This window comes from Crinia signifera, chromosome 3, assembly GCF_055691185.1.
Source record: "Crinia signifera chromosome 3, ASM5569118v1, whole genome shotgun sequence".
NCBI classification, from domain to species: domain Eukaryota; kingdom Metazoa; phylum Chordata; class Amphibia; order Anura; family Myobatrachidae; genus Crinia; species Crinia signifera.
In genome coordinates this window covers 223,905,493-223,931,603 of record NC_139219.1, presented here as the reverse complement: position 1 = coordinate 223,931,603, position 26,111 = coordinate 223,905,493, and the positions used below count along the sequence as shown (strand labels likewise).

Here is a 26,111-nt window from a genome sequence, read left to right as displayed (position 1 = left end):
TGTCAGCAAAGAGTGATGTGGTGTGGTGTAACATGAATAAGGGGCACTACTGTGTGAAATGTGAATATTGCTGCATAGTGTAATTTGAATTGGGGATACAACTGTGCTACTACGCTCCCTCTCAGCCAGAATATGCCCCTTTATGTCCCACACGCCTTTGGTATGCTCTTTCCCTATTCCAAATATGAATGTGTATGTGGACACCAATGTTTTTGTCGACACAGAGCACCAACATGAAAATTGTTATGGGTGAGTGGAGATGGGTGTTATGGCTCTGGTCAGACCTAACTGCTTTGCCACCCACAGGCGACTGTCATAGGTGTAACTGGAGGTAGGCAGCACATCCGTTTTAACTATACCCAACCCATCAAGTTTAATAAATTACATGATAAAGCTCATCTGCTCATTGACATAAAGTCAACATGACATTGTTTTAAAGTACAGGACCTTCATCTATAGTAAGATGTCTATTGAAAAAGTAGGAGACATTGGGGGCTATTCAATGTTGGGTCACGGCTGTCGGGCTGGCCCAACAACCGTGACCTTGTCCTGTTCTCGGTCTGCTTGACCGAGATTTTGCAGGCGGGATTCAAAGTCCCGCCTGACGCGGGTCGAGAAGGGGGCGTGACCGCGTGAAGCATCTGGGAATCGTTGAGCTGAGGCCAGGAGCTCGTCAATTCCTGGCAGAATAAGCATGACTGATTGTGAAGTCAGGCTCGTTCTGCCAAGAGCCCCTGTTCAATGCGGTCATGGAAGACAGAATTGAATAGGGCCCTGCAGCCATCTCCCCCGTCGGGAATGGCTGTGGGAGATAGAATATCCCCCAGTTTTACCATCTCAAAGTATATGAATGGCAAGTGATTAAATAATTAGGACATGGAATTCATATGTTGATTGACAGGAGTCCAATGACAAAGTACAAGATGTGGAATGATCAGAGGCACCTGAGCAGCAGCAAAGTATACCTTGAAATTATGTTCAGATGTTGTATATTGCGATAGTGTTTTGCATAGTATCTGGTGATAAGGTTGACAGTGTATAGATCAACAGTCACTAGGTGAACATGCATTGGCTCATCCCCTGAAATATCTGTTCTCCAGGCTTCTCCCAGAGAGAAAACGTACAAATTAGTTAAGTCGACTGAAATCATATAAAGAACAAATGTTCTAGTTGGCATTATATATAGTGTGTTTCTTACCACAAGCTACCATACATAAAGGTACAATACTACCAATATTGATTATTTAGGACATTTTCTTTTCATTGCCTTGTCAGTACAAAGAATGCGTCAGTCTCTGTAGGAGATTACCACTGAGGTCTATCTGTTTTTCTTGTTATATTAAACCATCATTTTCTTTCATTGTTAAATGAAATGCAAAGGAAACAAACAGAAAGATTGATGAGAATGTTGCCATAATGCCAAATTATCCATCCTTTCCTCATGAGCACAAACGGAGTAATTTGCAATTCATACACAAGGGAAGAAACAGGAACATTCAATTGTCCCATCGTATGTATTATGTCCTGTCCTCTAGCTCCCCAGTGCAGCTTAGCTTCTCTTTCCAGAATCACATTCTGCACTGCAATATATTTCCTTCTTATTTCTTCATTTATTGAAATGGAAACAGATAAAGCAAACATTGCAAAAATAAGATATTTAAGTAGAAAATCCACTCATATGTAAATGTAATATATATATATATTGCCATGGCAATGAAAAATAAGCATAAGAGGCAAAAGTGAACAGGAGAAGAAATACACATTAGAATAAAGATTACTAACCATTATAGCTTAAGTTGGCATAGCATAGGAATATCTAAATATAAATATCAAATATTTTATAGAGGAGCCTGTTCCCGCATACTCAAACGTGCACCCACCAGACCTGTGCCCAAAGACTCACCCTATCAAACATCAGAACTGTGAGTGCATCATTCAATATTAAAAATATGACATTTATATGGCATTCCCTGCAAAGCTATGTCCCTTGTTACAAGGACACACCTAGTTTTCCAAGAGCAACACCCCCACCCCCTATGCTGGTGTACCACCTGTCATTTTGTTCTGGATCTGCCCTTGTATATGTACTGTATATATATATACACAAATACATATATATGTTCACATGGGTCAAGGGCAGTGGTTCCCAACCCTGGTCCTCAAGTACCCCCAACAGTGCACATTTTCCAAGTCTCCACACAGGATCACAGGTGATATAATTAGCTCCACCTGTGGATCTTTTAAAATGTTTCTGAATAACGAGTGCACCTGTGTACCTACCGGGGGACCTGGAAAACGTGCACTGTTGGGGGTACTTGAGAACCAGGGTTGGGAACCACTGGTCTAGGGCTAGATTTACTTATCTATGGGTATTGGAGATCAAGGAAGCTATTTTGATATATATAGCAGGTTGTGGGTGGTCCGGCACTCCGCTCGATTGAGACAATGTGCTCCGGTGCCCGCAGCTAGTATGAGGTAGTTGCTGTGGGGGTTGCTGCGGCACGAGACTGGCAGTTTAGCAAACAAAATGTTTTAATGTGAAATACACACACATCTCAAAGTCCGACGTTTCGGGGTCCAGTGCGCCCGTTTTCAAGGTGAGAGACATCTCTCACCTTGAAAACGGGGCACACCAGACCCCGAATTTGAGATGTGTATGTATTTCACATTAAAACATTTTGTTTGCCATCTGCCAGTCTCCGTTCGTGCCACAGAAACCCCCACAGCAAATAAATATATATAGTATTGGTTACGAAAGACTGAGGTCTTATTCATCCGCAATAACTATGTACTTTATGAGTTATATGAGGAAAAGTGGCCCATGGCGACCAATCAGCACTGAAGTAACATCTATAATTTGCATAATATAAAATTATACAGTGCAGTTCTTGGCTCACTTGTCCTCCCTTATAACTGCTTCATACATCTACTCAATTACCTCTATAGAGGGATACATTCTCACACTGCGACATTTACCTGACTTGTGCGTGGCTTGTAAGGAGAGCTGCTTTCCAGATCAGCCAAGATACTTGTCAAGGAGTCAATCTCTGCATCTAGGCTTGAGCGCCGCTCTTCTATGGTCTTGCCCCCTGTGTTTATCTAATGGAAAGACATACATCATTTTTGGACCCTTCTAATTTGTATTTTGTTTACTAATCACACAAAATCAGACCATCCTAAATAAATATTGCACAATTGTCACTATAACAACAAAATCATCCTAGCAAATAAATAACCCTGTCATACACAGTTATATTGTGAGGAGTCACCTCTGCAGATTAAGATTACCTTGTATAGCCATAAATCATGAAAAACAAGAAATGTTACTAACAATTTACATAGTCGCTGATGAGGCAGACCATGAAATGTTGATATTTATACACCAGTGGCTCCCACACATGGTTCTCAAGGCATCCCAACAGCCCAGGTTTTAAAGGATATCCATGGTTGAGCACAAGTGCTAATTAAATTTACCTGTGTTCAATCATGGTTATCCTTAAAACCTGGAGCATTAGGTGCCTGGAGGACATCCTTTAGGAAATACTTCAATACACCATAATGGAAAGTAAAGCTTCAAATGATTACCACTAAACATGATTTTACTGGCTGATTCTGAAACACTGCAGAAACAAATGTACCAAAGTTTTATTTGGTTTACATATAAAGGACTATCATGTTCTATTTAAAAATTATTTTGTTGTTTGACTCTGCTTCTAATTGCCTCCATACACTGGGCGATTCAGCTGCAGTTTGAGCTCTTTTCCTGCGATTGTGGCAATCAATTGCAGGAAGAGAGCCCAAAATGCAGGTGAATGACAGCGGTCCGATGCAATGCACTGTCCTGCAGGAGAAGCAATCTACATGTTTGCTTCCGGCTCCGTGCAGGCTCGGTGGGGATAGCATGCAACATATCGCATGTGTTCCTGCTGCCCCAGGAAGGTACCGGGCAGCTCAAGAGAGCACTGCGTATGACTTCTCTGAGGGGAGAAGTCACAGCAGTGTATGGTGGCCTTAATTGCCTAAACAATTTTGTAGTTGTTACATCTGTGATGACAATGTTACAAATTCATGTTGGTAAATACAATGTTATCACGTGTGACATTAATTTGTTTTGTGTGGATTAGATTGTTAACCTTTCATGAGTGGCTGAGCAATGCTCCTGCAGATGGCTTAAAAGTCTGCAATCAGTTCTATAATCTCAGGAACTTTGGGCAAATGATAGACAATTGCTCAGTTAGGTGCTGTCACATCTAATGAATGTAATTTAGTTTACAGCATTCCATGTTAAACACAGCTCAGACTGAAATACATGTTTTCTACCTCTATAATGTGCAGACTTTACAAAGGGCATGTTTACCAAACAACTACACATTTTCACTATCTAAATATGGGATTTCACTGTCTCAATATGCTTTCCCAGGAATCTCAATGTCTTCTCATGCACCGAGGGTTGTACAACATACACAGTGTAGTATATGGGGGAAGAACATTTGCAAGGTACTGGGATTGTCCTGACAAGACCTTAAAGCATACGGTCTAAAAAAATAGTTTCTGAATTTTCATGTCAATTTACAATAGTGGCTTTTTTTTAATATATATAAATTAGTTTATGTACCAAATGCATTTACTTTGAGTGATTGAGTTATAGTAAAACATGTAGTAAACTTTAGTACTTAAGAAAAATTATCTGGAGAGAAATCTGGAAGTTGTGTACAATTCTTTGTCAATATATTTTCTTATTAGGATGCCAGAAAAAAAAAATCTCCCTAAAAGGTGCCCCATACATGAGGTGATGATCGCACCCGTTATGGGCTAGATTTCACCCGTTATGGGCTAGATGTGTCCGCTCACCACGCTTCGGGCTCGTATTCCGCATCCGCTCGCCAAGCTACGGACGTGGATAGTGGGGGTATGAAAAGGTCGGAGGACGCATACCGACGCAGCTTGCCATGGTTCCGGTTGGCGTTCATAGTGGGGGTGGCATTGACAATGGGGGTGCATTTAACATTGTAAGCACCCATCAGGGTGCTTGTACAATTAAAAACCATTTGCGGGCATGCAATGCTATGAGATATTTCATTTTACAATCACTCCTGTTAATTTAACATGAATATCGCATCGCACACCACTAAGTATGGTATGTGATGGGCGCCGTGCTAGGAAACAAGTACCGTTTTTTCTATTGAAAGAATGTGTTAACATTAATTTGGAATATATTTGTTTTCTTTATTAATTAAACTGCATTTACATTAAAATCATAAAACTTTTCTAATTCCCAATTAACATTGAGAAAATATAAAATTTGTAAGAATCCCCTACATTTTCCAATCAGATATTCTTTGTACAGGTTTTATATACATGGACACTAAAGGTGTGCATCTGCATACATCAACACAGTTTACATACATTTCTCAAAAGGACCCTCCATATCAGTAATCTGACATAGTTCATAAAAACTATTTCACTAATTGAATTTTTATTGTTGGGAAAAGAAAGGAAAGAAAATACGCTAATTTTCCTATTTCAACATCTTGGTAGATTGAAGTTGCATAGCTCAAAAGGGACTTTTACAGTATATTTGCTTTCAGTGTAAGGAGCAGTTGGCAGCTCACTGGCAGGACTAGAGCAGATTTTATGAATGGAGCAGTCAAAGCTTTACAAAAGCAATTGATCCTTCGATTATTTAGGAGTCATGATTCCACAGGGCACTTACATGATATATATTGTACAGCGCTTGCTGCTGCTGAATCGCAAGCAGTTTATTAAATGGTGTTTAAAGTTCCTGCACTTTACGTAAATTCACATGGTTCCTTAATGTGGTAATAAATAACATTATATAACGATTTTGCATTTGGGTAATCTTTTTACTTGTAAGAGCTTAATTTACAAAGCCTCCTGTCTGTGTTCCCCATCCAATCCCAAACTGTTACCTGAATATTGAACATTGCTTCATCGGGTACAGGTGGGGGAGGAAAGCTCCCAACAGCAGACATATGATGATCCTCGGGAGGCGGAGGTGGAGGTGGAGGGAAATCTCCTGTAGAAGAATAGCAAAATATGAGCTTCTTTATATAATCGTTAACTTTTTGTCAATCACTGGAAACAGTAAGATGACATGTGCTGCTAATCATTATTTTAGATGTGCAACAAATTTTGTACGTAATCACTCCATCTGACTATTCCCTTGACAACTTCCAAATCTTTAAACAGTCCCCAAAATTCCAACATAGTCATGCCCCTGAACTCTTAAAATGTTTGTGATACAGCTCTCCTCCAATTTATCACATATGTTCTCATGTTCAGGGAAACAAGTCTCTTAAATGCTTTCGTTTTATTGCACATACTTCCAGAGAATCTGTAGCTCAAACAAAACCGAGACCGGAATAGTAAAGAATGTGGACAGTTGTGTCAGTTAACAGGTTGCACATAACATTTCTGAAATTATGTCATCATTACAATGAGGTAACATCTGAAAATTACAAAATAAGGAAACAATACCTATAGCTAACTAGTCCTTGTAATTTGCCTACACGATAAATACTGACAGAAATGAAGACTGAAATTAGCAGTCTGTGGGTGGATTTGTTTGTATCTAAATATGACCAAAACTTCTTTTACTGTATCTGCTGTTAATTAATTATAAATGCTGGCAAGTTTAAGACCGAGGTGAATTCAATGCCGCTGCAAGAGGGGGGGTTGTACGCCGTACAGCCCCCTTGCCGCATTCAATGTTGGCCTGGGATTCCAAGAATCCCATTAAACGACAAGGTTCACCGCAAATGCAGCAAGTCCGCTCCATGTTGTGGCAAGCACCACCGTTTTAATGGGCACACTCGCTGTTTCCACCTTGCTTAAAAGCTCGCAGTCATAGCATTGAATACCGCCCATAGCTTCACTGTAATATTAAGGAAATGTCCTCACCTGGAAATTTAGATTCTCTATTACCTTACTATAGTACCAGAACACTGCATATCGCTTTACAATTCTAGTACAGTATAAGACCGTTGTAAGAGGGCCCTGAATCACACATACTGTAGTCATTAGACATATAGGGGGAAATCGAGTGTGGCACCAATATGAGGCTGCAAACACTCTTTTCAATATGTGCCAACATGTGGCTGTTATGTAGTGTTATTACAAAAATTCCAATATCAGTCTAATGGCAAACCGCCAGTACAGACAGAAACGGATTAAGGCAAGTACCCTCGGGGGGCCCCCTGTCTGAAATCGATTACTCAGCACACAGCATTGACATATTGCTGAGCAATCTTGATGAAAGTTTTGAGCGATCTAGCATTGCTCAGAAAATCTCCTCCGGTTGTTTATTGGTTGTAATAATTTTTGTAAAGAAAAAAAAAAAAGAAACAGCTCGGAGGGCCATCTTAATAGCAGCAAGTAGGACTGGCAAAGAAAAATCTCAATTTGTTTTAAATAATAGGACTGTCATTTGCTACTTTTGGGGAGGGCAATTGCTAGAGCTGACACTGTATTCAAAACAGATTGCAGAGTATCAAAGGAGTTAAACAAACAAAATGAATGCAACCATTCAAGGTGGTTCTATCTGTGAAAGTAATATGAAGGCCATTGGTAGACATAAAAAGGAAAGATAACACAGTTTATTGCTTTTCAAAATTGGTATAATAACTATTAAGAAGATGAATATACAAAATATACTAACGCCATCAGTATAGCTGCAACAGCAGTGGAAGGGTACAATCTACCCAATTCCAACTTTGGGGGATATTCAATCTCCCTCTGCGGTCTTCCTCGGCAGCATTGAACAGGGATATCGGTAGAACGTGACCGAATTGACGAGCTCCTGGCCTCTTCTCACAGCCACGCGCCCTTCTCAGCATTCGGCAGGCGGAACATTGAATCCCGCCTGCAAAATCTTTGTCGAGCAGACCCAGAATGGGACAGGGTGATGGCTGTCGAGCCAGCCTGACAGTCGTGACCCTACATTGAATACCCCCCATTGTGATAAGAAAAGATAAGTAAAAAATGGAGACTGAAGAGTTGGAAGAAGGAAGAGAGAAGAACTGAAGACTAGGATCTTTCTTCTTGACATTAAATCAGCACACAAAAGAAAGAAAAATGCAAGAGGAAAAAGGCTGAGTATAAAAAAGGAAATACAAAAATATAGTGCCTTATTCAATGCGGCCGGTAAGGGGGGTTAAATGGCTGGGATCACAAAAAACAAGCCACCCTTGCTGTTTAACCCCCATGCCAGCCTCCCACCCTAATCTACATTCTGGGGGAATCAGAGTTGTCACAGGATGGCGAGGATTCCCCCAAACAGCGAGGCTCACGACTAATGCAGGGAGCACGCTACATTGAGCTGTAAAAGCCTGTCAGCACTTCTCGCAAAAATCATTAAATACACCCCATTGACTTAACTTTTGAGCATTTTTACCATGACATACATATGGAGCCCCTCTCATTCATCCCCAGCATCCGCCAGAATGTCCCCGCTGGCTGAGAGGGACTCCATCAGACTGGGATGAGCAAGCGTCACACACACGCGTGCATCCCAGTCACTCTGCGGTGGAAACGCTGCCCATCTCTGCTTCAAGGAGATGGGCAGGGTTATGGGGGAAGCATGTGACAGCAACAGGGAGCTCCGTTGGAACGGGGCGCACGAGCATCTCGTGTGCACATTCCCCATTCCGACGGATGGTGGGGCCTGGCGAATCTATTACCAGCACTCGCAAAGCTGTGGCCAGCTCCATCTGTATGTAGTGCTGCTTGGGCATAGTTAAGACCGGTGAGATTACACCTACAGTGGAGAGCACCTGTTGAAGAGACTTCCTTTGTTATACCAACGGCGCAGGTTTTTCAGGTGTGTGATGTCAGCCATGGTATTTGGCTTCATGTGAAGCTATAAGGCGTCATACTATTCAAGTGAAAAAAAAACAAGTTGTACTCTGATTTACAAGAGGTCAACAAAGTGAAGATCATGGGTACAGTGGGTGAAACAGGAAGACATTCTAAGTGAATGAATTGGGTTGATGGTTACACAAAAAGAAATGGAAAAGGTCTCTTATTTCATTTCCAGGTATTTGCTCAGTAAACTCACTTAATAAACCCAAGGCTTTAAGCACATCCAAGCACTGCAGTATTCTCATTTTTACAGGAGCTGATTTAATTTATTTTTATTGGGAGCACCAAAGTCATAAAAGGTTTTATATCAAGCAAAAAATAATGTTGATTGCCCCATGCCAGTTGAAATATTGCATTTATGGATTTATTCTGCAAGTAAAGGTCACCAACTGTTTAAGTCTTAAACAGTTTTAATCATCCCCAAATTCTCTGTGCAAGATGGAAAAAGGAAGCTCAGAACAAACAGCAGCATGATCTCTAATTAAAAAGGACCAATTCAACTAATTTTATTTTGGATTAATTATTCAGGATTCGCTGTTTGACAGACGAGGAATAGCAATTAGTAATTTCAGTGATGTGAGAATAGTTGGAGGCGTAATCAGTTAAAGTGAATGAGTGCTCGCAAGGTGAAATGATAAATTATCTCCTCACTATTTAAAGACTAAAACACCCACATATTTGTTCCAGAGAACAGAATGAGATCCCTGAAATGGTTACGGTTACTCCTTAGACAGCAGCAACAGGATGACAAGAAATGAAGAGTAGCTTCATCAAAACACACACACAAACACCTTCCTACATGGAGTCTTTGCCAAACCATTTTTAGTTGATTTTTTTTCACCAGCAGTGAATTATTAGAACAGTATATGTTGATACAGAATTTAGCATGTTTATCTTCTATGCCAGGGGTGGCCAACCCATGGCTCTTGAACCGCATGTGGTGGTTTTCTTAATGAGATACGGCTCCGGCACCTGTGGCACTGTCACTTGCGTCCTCTGACTGTGGCAGTGCCGTAGGAGCCGGGACACAGCAAAGTAGCGCACAATCACTGTGGTCTCTGTTAACCGCAGCTGTCAACTCTTTCATCTGCCCCCGATTGTGCTGACACACCAATGAGTTGAAAAGGGAGGGCTGGGTATGGCTTTCCCTCCTCTTGCTTATATGAAATAAAAAAGTAGATGCCAGAGAGGACCCTTTTTGTGGCCATATTTATTTCAGCTCCTCAGTAGTGTGCTTATACTGCTCTTTCCAGTGCTTCGTCCTATTAGACCAGCTTCTTTCCTAGGCTTGTAAGTTATTAGTCACTAGTGGTTGGGATGGATTCAGCTGTAGGCTAAAGCCTGCTATTGATGTTGCAAGAATAATATAGTAATGTCTCACTTGGCAATTGTAGTGCTTAAATGGGTTGCTAAAATTAAGCCACAATGTGTTATATATAAATTAAATGGGCTGCGGGTTTAAAATAAAGATAAAAATAAAAAGCAGAAATGTGCTGCTAGACTGTAGATTGAAGCTGAGGTGTCACAAGATGGCTTTACAGTATATAGCATAAATGTCCTGCTTGCTTGTAGCTAGGCCACAACCCATTTACAAAATGGGGCATGGCCTTGTGGGTGCTAAGCCACACCCATTTTGGTGCATGGTATCAGCTCTTTGTCTTACCAGAAGATATTTTTTGGCTCATTGCCTCCGATTGGTTGGCAACCCCTGTTCTATGTAAAAGCAGCACTGGGTACTTATGTAGTAACTGGGCTGCCGATTTTGAAATCGGGTCCATCGCATCGCACCCGACCATATCGCATGCGATGCGATGCGATGGACCCGATTTTTCCATAGGATTCAATGTTAAAATGGACTGAGTCCATTTTAACATGGAATTCAATGGGAAAAGGGGTCCTTTTCATACCCCTACTATCCAAGTGGGCATGGAGTTGGATATAAACCTGTGGCGAGCGTAGCGAGCCACCGAGCCCGAAGCGTGGCGAGCGTAGCGAGCCCCGCGAGGGGACACAGAATACCGTCCCCTCGCGGGGCTCGCTTCGCTCGCCACGCTTCGCTCACCACGCTTCGGGCTCGGTGGCTCGCTACGCTCGCCACAGGTTTATATCCAACTCCATGCCCACTTGGATAGTAGGGGTATGAAAAGGACCCCTTTTTCCCATTGAATTCCATGTTAAAATGGACTCAGTCCATTTTAACATTGAATCCTATGGAAAAATCGGGTCATCGCATCGCATCGCATGGTCGTATGCGATGCGATATCGCATCGCAACTGATTGTATGCCTTAACTTAAGGCATACAATCAAAAAACCGGCAGCCCAGATACTACATAAGTACCCAGCACTGTAATGAGCATACAAATGAACCAAAAATCATGAGGAACATGTTTATGGGGACATTGCTATGCATGTCTTGGGCTATGTGATAATATACAGGTGGCAATTCATCACTGAAGCTTGACGCGGCTAATATATGTAATCAGCTAACCACCAATTTATGCACATCGTGAGCAGGTTGAGCCATCGGTCAGTGATGATCCGTGACAGATCAGCCAGCAGCCACGTGCATTGATCTAGTTAATGAAGGAGTAGTAATAAACATACTACTGTATATGTGAGGCAAACTGTGGGAAGTTTACCTCACTATTATATCATGTAATATATTAGCTTTTATGGCATTATAAAAGGTCATATAGCATTGGTAAGGTTTTCAAAAGGGCAATGTTTCAACAAAAGAAATCAAAGTAGTAAACACTTTGTATATAAACCTGCATAAGACATTTTGTAGGCTCCAACCTGGCTCCGCCTCCCACACAAAGCTACACAGACATGTGAAAACAGGATATGAACGTTGGAATGTGCCAGAGCCTCATAATATTACATAATATTATTACTTGGAATTTATGAGCGAAACTTGGAATGCAGAAATCTAAAAGAATTAGCAGGAGGAGAGATATAAAAGCAGGACTTGACATTCATCACACAAACCTAAAATGTTATTCTGCTACTGTAACACAAGCTGTCAAACATAACAAATATTACTCCCATTAGAGCTTAAATAAACATAGTACAACTCAAGATTTTCTGAAGTGTTCTGCTAAACAAATTGGCACTGTCCCCGTCACTTCACAGAAAGTTTACGTTTTTTGTCCATATTTCTTTATACTGTTATGCACGTCCAGCAAACATGTGCAAATGTAACACAGGATAGGTCCATATCAGTTTCTGATTAAGTAATGATTAAGTAATACTAAACGCATAATGCGGCAAATTCAGGAGTTGGTCGCAACTGCATCCTAAATATAGATGTGTTCTCATACACTATCCTTGGATACCTAGTGTACCAAGTGTCTATTTGCACAAATGTTGGGTTGGAATCAAAACAGGTGGTGGGGGGGTTGTTTAAATGCTTTTTTTATGTTATTTTGGGTGAAAGGGAGTTTGGTTTGAACCAATTTTTTGCATTAATGCTTTCTGGAAAAAATAATAATTCTAAAAATACTGTGAAACATTGCTATTTACTAGAATCCTTGTTCCACCCATGTTTTAATACTTTCTAACATTAACAATCCAAACTTATTAGGCATCCATAGGATTTAAAATCTTTCAATAAAGCCAATTTAAGACCAAAACATAATAAAAACATGCAAAAGTACTTTTAAGACAAACGGACACAAAAAGAAGTCAAGCATTAGCACAAGGTTTTGAAATGAAGCAAACGTGGAGATTACACCACAAGGCATTTCTTGTGTGTATTGCCTGTAATGTGGGAGTGTTGTGGGGAAGCTTGATGCTGAGCAGATTTAGCATCTCTTATCTGATTCACCTCCCTATATCTTTGTCGTGTGTGCTTTACTGCAATAGGCTTTTTGAAAGAAGTCACAGTGTTGTGCCAGTAGACACGGCATATTCAAAATTCTGAGTTTATTATTTTTTTTTAAAAACATTTGGTTTAAACCAAGGTGATTTAATAAAGCAAATCCAGAATTGGACTCAAGAAAACTACTTCAAGAGAAGAAACTGAATTCATTTCTACAAAAAGCTATGGTGCTCTGTTGCACTTCTGTGACTGAGTATGAACAGTGAGTAATCCGTGCATTTGATTGTGGATAATGTCCACATTTGAGCGGAAAAAAGACACAAAAATAATCTACAATGGTGTGTGGCTCATTTGTGCAGCATGGTGTATTGATGCTAAAAGCAGGAGGCCACATCTGTAGAAAAGTGCAGTTTGTGCTAAGCAGCAACTATCTTAAACCATATAGCACATTTGCCTGGTTTCAGGCATAAGTCACAAAGTTTACACATTCATGAGTTTAACAAATTATTTTCTTAATAACAAAATACATCAATATTGGATGTTAAAAACTATTCTACCATGTCTAATGCAGCAGAGAATATCCCCATCTTGTCAAGGAAAAACAAAGGTTATACTGTACTCATGGGGCTCGCTGCGGTTGCCATGCTTCAGGCTGGTGTGGATAGTGGGGTTTGAAAAGGAGGCATTTGCCAGTATGTAACATGGAGCACTGGCAAATGCTTCCTTTATTGTGCATGAGACACACTTGTGCCCGCACCCCCCCCCCCCCTTTGTGCAGGAGACGCACATTCTAACGAACCCTGTAACCCCGTCTGCCTGAAGTGGACATGGGCAGGGTTGCTGTACCCTGCCGCAACAATTAAGGACATGCAGGAGCATCCGAAACACTCCTGGATCTCAGACAAATGGAGCACCTCTCCGCCGGCACCAGCACAATCCCCTCTCCGCCAGCGCAGAGGATCTGGCGGTTACTGGCGCTGTGTGAGGCGCTCACTAGGCTTGCCAGGGACGCCGGGGACAGAGCTGCTGCTCCCGGGGACAGTACTGTGAATAGCTGCCTGACGGGGACACTACGCTAGGCAGCCTTTGGGCTACGCTGACAACGTAGCTTAGACTACGCTGAAAACGTAGCATAGCCAGGTGTCGTGATAATACACAAGTACCGTTCAAACCATTATTTTAGGATTTGCCTAATTCCCAAATCCACTGAAACAGATGTGACTGAATCATAGTAAAAATATTCTAACCTGGTGCCAAATGAAAAAAATGGAAGACATTACTTACCTACCATCCTGGAATGGTCGGGAGGGTCACGAAAATCGCATTTGATCCAATGTGATTTAACACACACCCACTATCCATGTCAGCCAGAAGTGTGGCGAGCAGACGCAATACGCGTCCTCCTGATCGGTTCATATCATCAATATCCACGTCGGTGTGGAGTTGATATTATAAAGTGTGGTGAGCGCAGCGAGGCCGAAGCATGGCAAGCATAACGAGCACCGCGAGGGGCAGCGCAAAACTAGCCCGAAGTGCGGCAGGCACAGCGAGCCCCGCGAGGGGCCACGGATTACTTGGCATATTCCACTGCGCTCGCCATGATTCGGGCTCGTTTTCCGCTGCCCTTGCCATGCTTCAGGACAGAAATGTCCACAACACAGTAAACATTAACTGTATGTATAACCAGATGAAAGGGTATGTAGAAACTACGAGATGTTTAGAGATTTTAAAATGTTCTAAACAAGCATCTATTCTATAACTCCCAGAGGCAACGGAGTAGCCCGTTTCCAGGCTTCAAGCCCTAAATGGGCACCTGCATATATAGTACCATCTGTGGGGTTTAAAGTTGGATCCAAGCGTGACCGCACTTCTGTGGTGCTTCCGATGCTGCTGCAGGGGGAATCAGCTTTGTCCCAGGAGCCCTAACATCTGCAATTGGGGACAGGACGGCTCCTGCCTGGTACTGCTCAAGCTTCACAGACAAGTAACAACGCACCCACCACTGATGCTTAGCTGTTAGATACAACCCACATTAAGACACTGATGCATAAAGCAGATGGCTGAATCTTATGAGTCTGACCCTGACAGACAGGTCATTGTCGGGCCTTTTTTAAGGGGAGGGGGCACCAAATTCCATCTTTCCTTCAGACAACTGGGATAAACTTATGCCTCTGCATCTATTAGTATTGGTGCTCTTCCAGGGTAACACAGGCCCATAACACAGGCCCATAATGCAATTGCCTGTGAAGTCCAGCAGGCTTTTCACCTTACTGTATACAAAGGCAGAAGACATCAAACCTAATGTTAAATATTAGCACAAGTGAAATATTATGGGCAGTCAGTTTTCAGCATGTACATAAGTAACCATTGAACTATCCTTTCCTATTTGACACAGATAGAAGGGGATGTACTGGTGCTTTAATGTCTTCTGCCATAAAAAAGCTGCACATTGAAATGTTGGCTCATCTGTTGCTGCATCTGCCTGTCAGCCCAGACACCAGGCCCCATAATAATTACCAATTAAATCACCATATGAGCAACACAAAATGAAAACTACTATTTCCTGAATTAGTATACAAATAAAAAAAGAGCTAACAGTATAAACACACAATATTTGTCAGGTCAAGAATAGTATGAAACTAAACTCCAGTAATGAAAGGAAAGGGATAAAATGAAAAAAAATATAAAAAAACTAAAACAGTGCGTACTGTTGTACTACATGAGCCCACATACTATTTACACATACTGTGCATGTTCTTCAGCACCATGTTTGCTTTTATATACTGTATACTAGAGGAACTTAAAGATGTAGGAAAGCTGCTGGATGGACACAGGGCCTGGAGCTGCTGGAGGGACATGTGTATAAAGGGCACTGTTACTGTGGGCACTATGTATTTAATCAGCACTACTGTGGAAATTTTATGTAAGTGGCACTACTATTTAGCCCATTTAGTGTAAGTGCACTTCTCGTGTTGGCATTATGTGTAAAATAGCACTACTACTTTGGGCATTATGTACAAGGGGCACTACTACTGTAGAAGTTGTGTATAAGGGACACTACTGGATGGTATAGCATTTATAATGGCATTACCGAGAGATGTAATGTGAATAAGGTGTGGAGTAATATGAATCAGGGGCACTATATGCGGTGTAATGTGAATAAGATTGTGCTACTGTCTGACATCATTTGAATTAGAAGGTACTCTTGTGTGACTATGCCCCTTCCTTGTGTTACTGTCTTTCATAAAGTAAGGAAGGGAGGGCACAAATGTATAGGTTGCGGGGTGGGGTGAAAACCCTAGCACTTTCTTTGGCTCCTCCAAATCGGGGGGGGGGGGGGGGGGGGGGGGGGGGAGCCATGGGAACTGAGTTCCATCACCTGTCGGGGACTGCTTTAAGACATGCCTCCTGCATCTCTAAAAGGAATGTTCACTGCCATTTGCTTCACTAAGCTCGCCATATTGGGAACTGAGCATATTTTTTCCCTGAAAAGAAAAAACCCATCTTATTAGAATTGCTATGTAATGAAGATGTACAAGCAGACAACACTGATTATACTTTGTGTGCGACTGCAGCTGTTCCTGCAAACAAAAAGTTAGTGTCCATGTAAAACACTAATAAAGCATATTGTGTATTTAATATTGGCATGCCCCATATCATTTTAATCAGCTTAGCCTGCTTGTGCGTACAGACTAGTCAATTTATTTTTATTTACAGTTTCTTATATAGCGCAGCAGATTCCATTGCGCTTTACAATAGTAGACAGTGATAAAACAAACTGGGTAACAACAGACAGACTTGGAGGTAGGAGAGCCCTGCTGCAAGCTTACAATCTATAGACAATATTTTGAACAATTTGGCCAATTTCGATGAGTCGGAACAACAAGATGTACATATTGTCTAGTGCAGGCATTCCCAACCACGGTCCTCAAGGCACACCAACAGTGCAGGTTTTAGTTATATCCAGGCTTGAGCACAGGTGACTTAATTAGTACCTGAGTGATTCTGATGAAACCATCTGTGCTGAAGCCTGGATATCACTAAAACCTGCACTTTTGGTATGCCTTGAGGACCGTGGTTGGGAATGCCTGGTCTAGTGTGTATGCTCTATGTTGCAGACTATTTGCAGTCCGGTGTGATATACACTATCATTTGTAGATGGACACATTGCAAGAGATGGCCAGGCTGCCCGACAAGCTGGGTACACACATCGCGTAGTGTCAAAATCACATAGCAATGCCAATAAGATGCATTTTCAGGGAAAAGGATTCACGACAAGACGCTCAGTGTTAGTAAACGCGAGACTATGTGCAACAAAGATGGCAGCTTAATGGGACTACTGCAATGATTAGGGAGGCCACATCTGTACTATACAGTCAGTAGTGTATATATACAGCATGCAAATTGATGATCGAGTTGCTCGGAAATTACGATGACAATTAAAATGGCATTCTCAAAAGTTTTTTTTTGTCTCCTAAGGGATTTGAAACAACTTTGCAGAAGTTAAGCTATGAGCAAATGGGTTTCATTGACAAATAGAGGAAGCTGCTGAAGCCAAATTTCCTGAATATACTCACATTTGTAAACCGTGAAGATCTGTTACTTCAGGTGTTTAGACAATAATAATCTACATATCTGAAAGAAAGCTAACAGTTTATGGCCTATGGTTGAAAAGAATTGATTAAGCAACTGCTCGGAATATATATTTGTTAGAAATAGTAGAAAAAGTAGAATTTTACCTGGAGTGAATAAAAAAAATAAAAAAAAAGTAGTAGTACAGCTAGAAGTTCAAGGTCAGATCTGCAATAGTCTAAACCAGTGTTTCCAAACCCATGTCCTCAAGTAATCCCAACAGTGCACGTTTCCAGGTCTCTACACAGAATTGCAATTAAAACAATTATTAGCTACACCTGTGGATCTTTTAAAATGTGTCGGAATAATGAGCACACCCATGCACCTGCCGGGTGACCTGGAAAATATTAACTGTTGCGGGTACTTTAGGACCAGGGTTGGGAACCACTGGTCTAAACATTGAACAGAACAAGTGGTACCATACACATAAGGTTATAACAGAACAAAAAGGAAACCAGAACAAGTATACAGAAGTTATAATATATGGAGATGGAGAATGATAGGGGCCAATTAGATGGTGGTGGGATGAAGAAGAATGGGGAGGGGATGGAGACAAGAATTCCAATGAGTAGGGGAAAGCTCTTGTAGTTTAGGCGGAAACCACAGTACAGATGAAGTATCCCTTATCCAAAATGCTCGGGACCAGAACATTTTTGGGATAATGGATTATTCCGTATTTTGGAATATGTTTAGATTTGGAAGAGGTATCTTGCATTTATGATGTATAAACACATCAAACACATGAAATAAACAACAAATATATTTTATTTGTCCATAAAATAAGGTTTTAAAAATTGAAACAAAGTTTGTTTACTACTGTATCTCGGACACTGAATTTGAATGCCGAGCAATCATGTCCTTGCACATACTTAGTGCCAGTTACATGTTATTTCCCCAGTAGTGCCAGTTACAGATGTAGCCAGTAGGTTTTTTTTAACAAAAAATAAAAAAAGTACATTTTGGAGACTATCGTTTTCGGAATAATTTGAACAACAGATATTTGGATAAGGGATACTCAACCGGTATTATGGTAATTATACCAAGGACCACAGATTTCTTTTAACATTTTGGCATTGTCTTATTTTGGTAATTTAAAGTAACCCAAATTATTAATACAATGTGTATTACTTGGTAAAGTGAGTGAGACTCAATATTCTTACAATTATGCACAAATTGGGAGTATGTTGTGTTTTTCTAATCAATGAAGGACAGGAGTAAGACATCAGCCCACAGAGAGCTCCAGACATAGGTAATTTAGCATTTAATTCCTAACAATAAGCTGTACTTCTGCAATACCTTGAACGCAATAAAAAAAAAAAAAAGCCACAAATGCTTGATAAATCACACAAATTTAAGTAGCTTTGTAGAATCTAAGGGTGAAATGTAATAGGATGAGAGATTCAGAAAGTGAGAGATTTGGTAAGAAATCTCCAGTTTTTTAAAGCGGAAATCATTTACACTGCAATACCAGTTTGATTTTGAAGTGTAAATAATTGCCACTTTAAAAACGCTTCTTACTAAATCTTTCACTTTCTGAATCTCTCATCCTATTAAATTTCCCCGCTCAATCTAGTAATAAACAGATAATACATCCAATTGAGAATGGCTAGACCAAGTAGGAATAGATGTCAGCCTTGTATATTGCAGAGGTCAATCTCAAAACCATAGGATAAAAATATTTTATAACTTCCTGATTAATAGTACATGTTATTTATACTTTAGGCAAAATATTTAAATAGACCATTAACCCCTTCCCGACATTACCTTTTCTGTTAATTTTTTTTTTTTTCCTCCTTGCGTTCAAATAAGCGTAACTTTTTTAATTTTCCGGCTATATAGACACATGAGGGCTTTTTTTTTGCGGGACAAGTTGTACTTTGTAATGGTACCATTTACTATACCGTATAATATTCTGGGGAATCAGGAAATAATTCAATGTGGGGTAAAAAAAAAAAAAAACGCCATTCCACAATTTTGCGCTGGTTACGCTTTTTTTGGAGTTCATAGTTCGTTTAAAATGATGGGTTATCTTTATTCTATGGGTCGTTACGATTCTGGTGATACCAAACTTATATAGTTTTCGTTATGTTTTACCACTAAAAAAAAAAAATAGCAACTTTTACGGTTTTTCGAATTTGCGTCGCGTCGCCATGTTCTGCGGCTTATAACTTTTTTATTTTTCCACCTACGGACCTGGGTGAGGGCTCATTTTTTGCGGGCTGAAGTGTACTTTTTAATTAATACCATTATGGGATATGGGCGACTTTCTGATCTCTTTTAGTTATTTTTTTTTGGGTAGGCGATGCGACCAAAAAACGTAGTTTTGGCGTTGGGAATTATTTTCCGTTTACGCCTTTAACCGTGCGGGATAACTAATGTTATATTTTAATAGATCGGACTTTTAGGAACGCAGCGATACCAAATATGTTTATTTTTTTTATTTTTTATTTATTTTTATTTGTGAAATGGGGAAAGGGGGGTGATTTGAACTTTTAATATTTTTTTATTTATTTTTTTATTTTTAAACTTTATTTTTTTATTTTTTTTACTTTTACTACAAGGCCCCCTAGTGTACTTGACCACTAGGGGGCGCGATCGCCTGTACTAGGTTCAGCCATAGAGCTCTATGGCTGAACATAGTGATTTTCAGCACTTTCTATTACATCCTGCCTCAGGCAGGATGTAATAGGAATGCTGACACGGCCAGCACAGGGGTCTACATTAGACCCCTGGCTACCATGGCAACCGATCGGCACCCTCCGATCTCGCCGCGGGGGGCCGCGATCGGCGCCGGAGGGGGGCGCCCCCCCTCCGATCAGCTATTTAAGCACTGCGGGCGCTTTGCCCGCGGTGCTTAAAGGGTTAAACGGCCACGATCGGCGAACTCGCCGCTCGTGGCCGTGAGAGCAGGTGCCTGGCTGTAATATACAGCCATTACCTGCTCTCTTTCAAGCCAGCTCACTCCGTGAGCTGGCTTGATTCCCCCGCAACCGACATATGACGTAAATGTACGTCATATGTCGGGAAGGGGTTAAAAGAGGAATACATTCAGGGTTATTTTGTGCTCTTTTCTAAGCAAATTGCTTAGCAAGTGACTGCAAATCACTGTGTGTACAGAGCGAGAACGATCTAAGTCATCCTAAACAAGATACAATAAATACGTTTAAAATAAGATTGGATAAACATTTATTGGTTAAAAACATCCAAGGGTACAAATAAGAAACATAATCGGTCTTTAAAATATCAAAACATACTATACAACAAGGGAAAAACTATTATAAACCTAGGTTGAACTAGATGGACGCAAGTCTTTATTCAGCCTTACCTACTATGTAACTATGTAAACCACTAACCACTTTTTTGCTTAAGCATAATCAATTAGCACACATTGCTGCATGTGTATGGGCTCTATGGGCGATCTAGACACTGGGAAATCACCTACCCTAAATAGCTTAGCAAAACCGCTTAGCACAACAAACTGCTTGCAAGGTGTATAGTCAAATCTTCTGCAGCCAGCTTTTCCTGTAAAACACTGTTACATGTACCTGCTGTGTGAATAGGGCTGGGGTCGTACAAAATTTATCTTGATGAAAATCAAGGATATGCGAGTGATTTTAATTGGAAAGGAATAAAGCAGATCCAGACCATAAAATAAAGCTTCCCCAAACTCTATAATAAATTATGTAGCAGTTTTTTTTTTTTCTTACCTGCATTACAGTTTTAATGACTCTAATGAGTCTGATAAGTCTTTGCTTTTGAGCAATTCAAGTTCAATTTAAAGCCATTAAAAGTAGCTTTTCTGTATATTGATGGATTTTCTGGAAACTAGAGTACAGACATGATCTTTTTGCATTTTTTCTGTATTAGTGGAAGACAAACCCGTATCCTTCCTGTTGCCATCATTTTGTGGTCTAAGATGAAGATGGGTACTTTGATATTTTCCATGACTGTCAAGTACAAAAACTGAAAGAGACTTCATTTTCTCTACATGGGTGTATAGGGTGATATTTTTAACTACTTTTTGGACGCCATTTTGTCATGTATAACCTCCATTTTGTATCTGTATAACTTCATTGATTGATATAGAGATATATATATATATATATATATATATATATTTTTTTTTTTTTTTATTAGGATTAGTGCTTTTACAGACATATAGGCACCAGTTAGAAATATAGTTCCATTCTAAGGGGGGTATTCAATGTTCGGGTCACGGCAGACGAGCTTGCTCGCCTGCCGTGACCCAGTCCCCTAAGGGGGAGATTCAATCGCCGTCGAGCATCTCCCGTGGGGGAGATGCTCGACGGGCCCTATTCAATGCTGTCTTCCCCAACAGCATTGAACAGGGTTTCCTGTCAGAACGAGCCCGACATCTCTAGCTGTCGGGCTCGTTCTGCCGAGAACAGCCGGGAAGTGACGAGCTGCCGGCTGCAGCTCGTCACTCCCCGGCCGCAACTCGCGGCCACGCCCCCTTCTCGCCCCGATGCAGGCGGGACATTGAATCCCGCCTGCATGTTCTCGGTCGAGCTGACCGAGAACGGGACTGGGTCACGGCAGGCGAGCAAGCTCGTCTGCCGTGACCCGAACATTGAATACCCCCCTAAGTGTCAGCTGTCTTTTTTATTTGACCTGGTGTGGAAGATATAGTGAGTGGGAAGTGTAGCCAGTGTTTAGGCAAACTGACAGTAAGAAATATACGTTCCTGCTATCAGTATCTGATCAGAACTGTCTAGTAAGCTGTATGGGCTATTGTGTCCATAACTATGTGAACGGGAATCGTGTCATTTTGGGATACTTTATATCATGTGAACAGACTGCTACATCCAGAGAGCAGTATCTTACAATATTAGGATATTGGCTGCAGGATGGGTATTTAAAGCCTAGAGACTTATACATGGTAGTTCCTGAAGCTACTGTAGGTCTGTCTGCAGCGGACATAGACTTCTAATCCACCTCAGTGTAATAACTCAGTGTAGTTATTAAGAGGGACCCTGAGGACGACTGGACTTTATTCTTTAAACTACTTATCTGATGATAACCATCTGGGACAGATCTTAAAACATCTGAGATAAAAGCTGAGTATTAATTTGTTACTTATTTGCATGTTTTTATTATTGTAGCTTAAATAAATGTTTATCTTTGTTTTGAAATGTCCTGTGTCAGTCTCCATATTTAACACATTGTATCCTAGAACCTGGTCGCTTGAGTTATTATTTTAAACCGACAACAACAGGCTATCCACTTTCTGTGTTGGTTTAACTTTTGGTATAACAGAGTTCTGATCAAGACAATTGTCATTGTGGGGTTATTAAATTCTGTTCAGTTTTAATCTTGAAAACTCAAGAAGTTTGTCTAAATGTAGAAGAAAAAGCGGTACTTGTTGCAAAAGTCAGGTCAATCGAATCGCATGCAACAAAATTGCATGCGATGCGATTGACCCGACTGACCCGATTTTTTACATTGGAACCAAATGTTAAATTGGTCCCTGAGACCCGATTTCACATTGGCCCCAATGTTAAATGCCCCCCAGACCCCATTTTTCATTGTATGCCCTTCATTGTTAACGTCACGATCAACGTGAACCCGAAGCATGGCGAGCCCGCGAGGGGCGGCGGTACGCATCCTCCGACCTTTTCATACCCCCACTATACATGTCGGCGTGGAGTTGATTTCCTATAGTGTGGTGATTTTTACATGGTTGGGAAAGCTGTTAAAAAGCCCGAAATCGGGTCAGTCGGGTCCCATCGCATACCTTAAGTTAAGGTATGCGATGGGACCCGATGGGCGCCGTGCTAGGAAACAAGTACCGAAAAATCTTGTCTATTATATTGCCCTCGTTACTTTTACATTCTTATATCTTTTAACAGACACGAGGATAGAATTGAGAAATAAAACCTAGATTTCCAAAGGCGCTCTTTGTATCAATGGATCTACTTTTACCCCATATAGTAAATTTCCATAATATGGTGGATCAAAACTATATTAATACAGGGCACACTGAAATACAAGAAAATGGCCAAAAAAGGTGTATATTGAATTGCTGTCGGAACTACAGTCTTGTCAGAAAGACATCAGTTTCCACCTTGAATAGGACGGAAGGGATTCTGACCTATTCAATAAGGGCTGTTTGTTTCCGACAGGTTGGAATGCTCCGACCGGTCAGGAACCAGTTAGATTGGCGTAATAGCCATCATTCCACCTGTTTTTTTTTTTTAAGAAACGCACCATTTCCGGCAATCTCAAATTACTAAAAAAAGAAAAGGTCTGATTGAGGCAGGGAGAACAGCACCAGGAGAGCAGCAGCTGCTCACCTGGGGCCTGCCTCCTGCTGCTGATGCTATACCATCCTGGCACTGACTAGTGGCCCTCCCAGCAGCACTCCCTGGCCGCAGGCTGCCAGTGCATCTTTCTCCAGCAGATACCTGTAATTTTACACACAGGGAGCTGCTGTCAGCCACAACACAGAGGGCACAGGAATGGCCAAATCCATCTAACAGTCGGCTTTGGCCGCTCAAATAAAATAGAGCTTTTCGGATCCATTCCAACTAAAGAATGTCAGAATGGATCAAACTATAAATGAAAATACCCCTATATGTGAATAGGAATAGAGGAAGCGCATGAGCATATTCTCACTACGCCACCTGAACTTCAAGCTCTCCTTTCCAAGTGGCACACATGCACAAAACAACACAGTGAATCCCAAAAGTGTGGTGGAAGTGCTGCACATCAGAGACAGTCCAGTTAACAGAAGTGTGGCAAAAGTATCACACACACACACAAAATAGAAACCTGCATTTATGTGTCCTCAAAACTTTTTTTTAAACTAAATGGTTTCATTATATTATCACTTTTCCCTGATCCAGTTATCTGTCATTTTTATTGTTATGCGAGACCACTAAGATTTTCAACAGGAAGTGACTTCACATCTAATTGATAACCTGTATCGGTTCTATTTGTAAAAGTTTCATCAGGACAATGAGAGATACAATTTCCTTTATTATAGAGGTTCACCAAACACAAAGGTGTTTGACAAGCGGGGCAGCCAGGTGGGTGGGTTGACAACATTGACTGGTGCTGCACACCAGTCAGTGAACACCTGTGATCTGGGGTTGCCTGGCAACAACATGTATATAATGCAACAAGAATACATACCCAATAACACCCTAGTGTGCAGACTAAATATTCCCTGAGTGGAAGAAAAGGGCCTGTAGTAATTTATCACATCATCCACTCTGATACAAGCTGGGTTGCTGGCCATTCGCTAGGTCAGCGAGGAATACATTAGTTGACGGACTCCCTATTAACCTCCTAGTGCAGAGGTTTCCAAAGTTTTTGAATCACAGTAACCCAGAGCATCAGAAATGTTTTTTTGCGGCACCCCTAGCCTAAAGGTTTCGGTACCTGTTTAGTTTCATGGTGGCAGCTTATGCTACGTTTGAAGCTACGGTAATAGCGAAGCCCAACGGCTGCCTTGCTTGTGTAGTTTCACGGTGCGGGGCTAAGCTACACAAGTGTTGCCGGGAACTGCATCTCTGTCCCCAGCATCCCTGGCAAGCCTAGTCAGCGCCTCTCTCACACTGCCGGTGCCAGCATGATCCCCTTTGTTTGGCACAGAGGGGATCATGCTGGCGCCGGTGGAGAGGCGCTCCATCTTTTTCAGACAAAGGAGCGTCTCAGACGCGCCTGCACTGAGTCGCTCCTGCGTCTCATTAGCTATTGCGGCAGGATACTGCAACCCAGCGGACAAGGTTAGGGGTTCTGTAGGGCGTGCGTCTCTTTTCCAAAGTGGGGGTGCAAACGCAAGTGCTTCTCATTCAAAATGAAGGAGGCATTTGCCAGTGCTCCATGTTACATAGTGGCAAATGCCTCATTTTGAAACCCCCCACTATCTACGGCAGCCCAAAGCGTGGCGAGCGCAGCGGTACGCATCCTCCCGACAGTTTCATACCCCCAATATCCACATCGGCGTGGAGTTGATTTTATAAAATGAGCCCGAAGCATGGTAAGCGCAGCGAGCCCCACGAGGGGACGTGGATTATTTCACATGTATTCCGCGTCCGCTCGCCACACTTCGGGCTCGGTGGCATGCTGCGCTCGCCACACTTAAAATCAACTCCACGCCGACGTGGATAGTGGGGGTATGAAAAGATCGTGAGGAAGCGTACCGCTGCACTCTCCACGCTTCGGGCTGCCGTTGATAGTGGGGATGTTTCAAGAACACATGGTTGAAGTTTCAGCTTTTCAGTAGCCATGACTAATACGTCTGCCTGTCACACGCCGACTAGAACGGCCTACGCTGACTAGCTGAACACACTACGCTACTTCTGACTGACTACGCTGGTCGCACGGAACACACTACGCTACTTCTGGCTGACTACGCTGGTCGCGGGAACACAAGGCCGATTCTGAAAGGGATGCTATGCTAAGTACATAACTGCCACCGTGAAACTAAACAAGTACCAAGATTTCGAATTGAGAAAGTCAGAAACAAATATTAAGCTAAATGTGGTAACGGACAGTACTCACTTCTGTTTGTCCACAATTTGACTATTATAATGGACATAAAAAAACTTGAATTGGTCCTGGACCACCAATGCACGGCACCCCTGTAAGTCCCCCAAAGCACCCCAGGGTGCCACAGCACACAGTTTGGGAACCACTGTCCTATTGTATTCCTTTATTTAATCTGACTGATACTGTACAGAGCGCTTTGAGAGCCATTCACTCCATAAGTTTGTTTCACTCTGTAGAAACTGCAGGCCCAGTTAGTTCCAC

The 26,111-nt window shown here is 41.6% G+C and overlaps 1 protein-coding gene across 6 annotated transcripts in view; it reads right to left on the bottom strand.

Annotated features, from left to right (window-relative positions):
- Positions 1-26,111, bottom strand: part of LPP (LIM domain containing preferred translocation partner in lipoma) — a 306,990-nt gene that overhangs the window by 132,509 nt on the left and 148,370 nt on the right. For all 6 annotated transcript variants that reach the window (XM_083177528.1, XM_083177530.1, XM_083177527.1 and 3 more), the window contains 2 exons: positions 5,931-6,037; positions 2,977-3,099 (listed from right to left, as the gene is read on the bottom strand). In XM_083177528.1, the coding sequence (XP_083033654.1) occupies positions 2,977-3,099; positions 5,931-6,037 (230 nt within the window). The remainder of the gene's footprint in view (positions 1-2,976; positions 3,100-5,930; positions 6,038-26,111) is intronic.